Genomic DNA, 4,175 nt, shown 5'->3' on the forward strand with positions numbered 1-4,175 from the left:
TTCCTAGATCAGTGGTTCTCAACCTCAGTCCTCAAGTACCCCCAACAAAACATGTTTCAGGTTTTCCTTTATCTCGCACAGGTGCTTTAAATCAGAGTCAATGGCTTGGTATTTTGGACAGATATTTTATCCAAAATAAATTCCAAAACATGGCCTGTTGGGGGTACTTGAGGACCGCGGTTGAGAACCAATGTCCTAGAACACAATTTTGCAGTTCCTATTTCTACCAAAAGAGGGCATATGATGCTTTTAAATATTGAATGTTGTAACTACGTACTTCCTTATAAGTTAATACAAATACAGAAAAATACACTACAGAATCTTAGACTGCTCATTGAAGACTGAAATGTGAAGATATGGAACATATGTTTTTGGTCTGCTATACTTTGTTTCTCCTTTCCTCAGGTAAAGTAATTTAAAGTCTTTTAATTACTCTCTTATTTTTCAATTTCTAAATTACTGAATTTCTGGACCGATGAAAAACCTGTTTCTGACAGTTCATGTTAAGCAGTGGGAAGCGATAGCTACTTGCAAACTTTTCAATAAGAGAAGATAAGTTTACATTTAATTCAAGGAGTTTGGGGATGTGTATGAACTGGGAAGTTTGAAAACAATATCAGAACAATGTTATAAACAGTAAGTATTTAAGCAAAATTTTGTGTTATCTTGCTCTAATCTATACAGGTTTTTTTTCTTTGTGTATGACATTTTTATTGTAAATAGTGTTTTCTATATGCAGAATTAAAACCTCTCCATCCACAGGCGAGGTGCCAACGATCCAGATGTAGGACCTTTCTAGATAGGTGCTAGGTTTAGATCAATATAATTAGAGTGTGTTTTGATAATTTAATGTGTGGCTGTGATTGATTGTTAAGAAAAAGCACAGCTTGCTCACTGTATTCAGTGAAGCTGCATTCTGCTATTCAGTTCTGCTCAGTGTATTCAGCTGCTGTCAGTCTGATAGCTCCCTCTGCATCTAGAAAACTTGAGAAGTTTCTGAATGATAGGCGTGTGTGCAGTTGTCAGTTATGCCGATGGCAGCATGAACATTATTAAGCCTATTCTGGAGAAGACTGTAGGCTGTATTTATTTTGTGAGCACCTGAGTTCAGGGTATTTTTTCAGAGGGCATTAGTCCAGCCTGGACAATGCCCTCCCAAGCAATGTTGTTATTTCTGCTGTCATAAGGCTTTAGGTGTGAGATCTGAGGGCCTGGATGATGCTAAGACCCTGGAACTAAAAAAAAGCTGACTGAGGGCGCCGTCAACTGGAGATATCATCTGATGGTGGAGGCCCATCCATAGAGGGGTGCACGCCCCCCCCCCCAGGCAATCCCAAAAGACCCCCGAAGACGGAAGACCCCCGGAGCTGTGCAGTAAACTATTTTAACCCTTGTGTGTTGTGTTTTTTTGTACTTTATTTTACAGGTGAATGGGTAGGGGTACATTATACCCCATACTCATTCAATAGGGTGGGGGGCCGGGATCCGGGGGCCCCCTTATTAAAGGGGGCTCCCGGATTCCGATAAGCCCCCCGCCCGCAGACCCCGACAACCAACGGCCAGGGTTGTCGGGAAGAGGCCCTTGTCCTCATTAACATGGGGACAAGGTGCTTTGGGGTGGGGGGGCCGCGCGGCCCTCCCCTTCCCCAAGGCACCCCCCCATGTTGAGGGCACGCGGCCTGGTACGGCTCAGGAGGGGGCCACTCCCTCGTCCCCCCTCTTTCCTGGCTGGCCAGGTAGCGTGCTCAGACAAGGGTCTGATGTGGACCTGGGGGGGAACCCCACGCTGATTTTTTTCGGCGTTGGGGTTCCCCTTTAAGTCCATACCAGGTGGCGGGGCCAGCGATGCATCCTTCGCGGGCCCCGCCTACCTGGAGACGGGCTCAAAATGAGCGGACTTTTCTCCGGGGGGGAAAAAGTCCGTTCATTTCAAAAGTATGGCGGACTGGCATACGCATGGCCAGATTGTCCACCGAAATGCAATCCGACGGGAAGATTGGAGTGCAAAACTACTTTCTAAGTCCGCCGTACTTTCGGGTAAAAACAGTACGCCAGAGGCTACACACGGGGGGATTGTCCGGCGGACTTGAGCTTGCCGGACTGTTCCACCCGATTGTTTGATCGTGTGTACGCGGCATTAGTGATGTCCACTTATTTTTTTTTAAAATGGCGCCGCCGAGATGTCCTGTGTATCTCGGCGGCGCCCGGAAGTTCTTGGCGGCTTTCGGCCGCTCTCGGACCTTCTCGTAGGCTGCCACCTCGGCCCTTTTCGGTGTCTTTTCGGCCGCCTCGGCCCTTCTCGGCGGCTTTCAGCCGCTCTCGGAAGGTCCAAGAGCGGCCGAAAGCCGCCGAGAAGGTCCGAAGGCGTCCGAAAGACACCTTGAGGAGGTGATACCTGAAATTAATGCGATTTGTGTGGAGTGTATTTAGCAGATTGGTTTATGTAAAAAGCACAAACAATTTTTATTAGAAATTGGGTGAATCAATATTCACACAGCATTAGCGCTACAGGGTATAATTTATCCCTCTGACGCATTATTCTAGCATTATAAAGAACAAACGATGCACTGCATTAAAAGATCACAGAATTTGAAATGTGAGGAATGTGCTATCTCCATTACGAAATACTAGATTTACCACACCGAGCGCTTTCCATACATACTTGCTTCAGAGCATGCATCATTTTTGGTACGTCGGAAAAGCATACAGACGAGCGTTTTCCCAATAGGAATTTGTTTCCATTGGAAAAATATAGAACATGTTTTCGATCTAAGTCTGTCTAAATTTTAACGGAAAAAGTCCGATGGGGCATACACATGGTCGGAATATACGATGAAAAACTCCCATCGGACTTTTTTCTGTTGGAAATTCCGACCGTGTGTACGTGGCATAACACATTTGTTCCTGAATTCCATACCCCCATAACTCCACAGACAACACAAAGGGCCGCCAAATTACGCACCGAACCAACCTCTTTCATTCCAATGGCCAACACCCAGCACTCCACTGACCCCTGCAGTAGGCCCCATAACCTGCCGTTCCTGCTGCATCAGTAAACAACTCCATGTCAAAAGTGTGGGCTCTAACCACAGAGAATGACCATTATGCCAAAAAGGACTCCCAAACCTGAAAGTCTTCCCGATGCTCCCGCATCAATCGGATATAATGATGTGGCGCCCTGACGCCAGCTGTGGCTGATACCAGTCGTCTACAAAAAACACGTCTCATTGGCATAATGCAACAGGCAAAATTCAACTTGCCCAAAAGAGATTGTAAGCCGCGTACACACGGGCGGACTGTTCGCCCAACCTTGTCCGCTGAACAGTGTTTGGGCGGACAGTCCGCTCGTGTGTGGGCTTTCAGCGGACAGTTTCAGCGGACAGTTGGACGGACAAAGTCTTTCGGAAATTCCGAAAAAACTGTCCGCTGAAACTGTGTATTGAGCGAACAGTCCGCCCGTGTGTGGGCCTGTCCGCTGTACTTTCGAAATGAGCGGACTGTTCCCGCTCGGAAAGTCCGCCCATTTCGAGCGCGTGTACAGGTAGGCGGGGCCCGCGAAGGAGACGTCGCGGGCTCCGCCGCCTGGAATGGGCTTAAAGGGGAACCCCACGCCGAAAAAAAATCGGCGTGGGGGTTCCCCCCAAGTCCACCACCAGACCCTTGTCCGAGCACGCTACCCGGCCGGCCAGGAAAGGGGGGCGAGCGAGCGCGCCCCCCTCCTGAGCCGTACCAGGCCGCGTGCCCTCAACATGGGGGGGTGCCTTGGGGAAGGGGGGCCGCGCGGCCCCCCCACCCCAAAGCACCTTGTCCCCATGTTGATGAGGACAAGGGCCTCTTCCCGACAACCCTGGCCGTTGGTTGTCGGGGTCTGCGGGCGGGGGGCTTATCGGAATCCGGGAGCCCCCTTTAAGAGGGGGGCCCCCGGATACCGGCCCCCCACCCTATGTGAATGAGTATGGGGTACAATGTACCCCTACCCATTCACCTGTGAAATAAAGTACAAATAAAAACACAACACAGGGGAAAAAAATATTTTATTGCACAGCCGGGGGTCTTCCGTCTTCGGGGGTCTTCTCGCCGGACTCCTCCGCTATGTGTGTTGTAGCTCTTTTGCTAGCGGAGGAGTCCGGCTTTCTTCCTCCCCGCCGCCGGCCTCTTCTCCCGACTTCGGGGGG

The 4,175-nt window shown here is 49.5% G+C and overlaps 1 protein-coding gene across 5 annotated transcripts in view; it reads left to right on the forward strand.

Moving 5' to 3' along the window:
- The first annotated feature begins 294 nt into the window (after positions 1–294).
- LOC143934022 (cell adhesion molecule CEACAM1-like) overlaps positions 295–4,175 on the forward strand; it is a 194,302-nt gene continuing 190,421 nt past the window's right edge. For all 5 annotated transcript variants that reach the window (XM_077457256.1, XM_077457258.1, XM_077457259.1 and 2 more), the window contains exon 1: positions 295–405. In XM_077457256.1, coding sequence (XP_077313382.1) covers positions 357–405 — 49 coding nt within the window. In that variant the 5' untranslated portion in view covers positions 295–356. The remainder of the gene's footprint in view (positions 406–4,175) is intronic.

The sequence above is a fragment of the Lithobates pipiens genome, unplaced genomic scaffold, assembly GCF_037356315.1.
Source record: "Lithobates pipiens isolate NorthernLeopardFrog02 unplaced genomic scaffold, aLitPip1_a1.2 Scaffold_27, whole genome shotgun sequence".
NCBI lineage: Eukaryota > Metazoa > Chordata > Amphibia > Anura > Ranidae > Lithobates > Lithobates pipiens.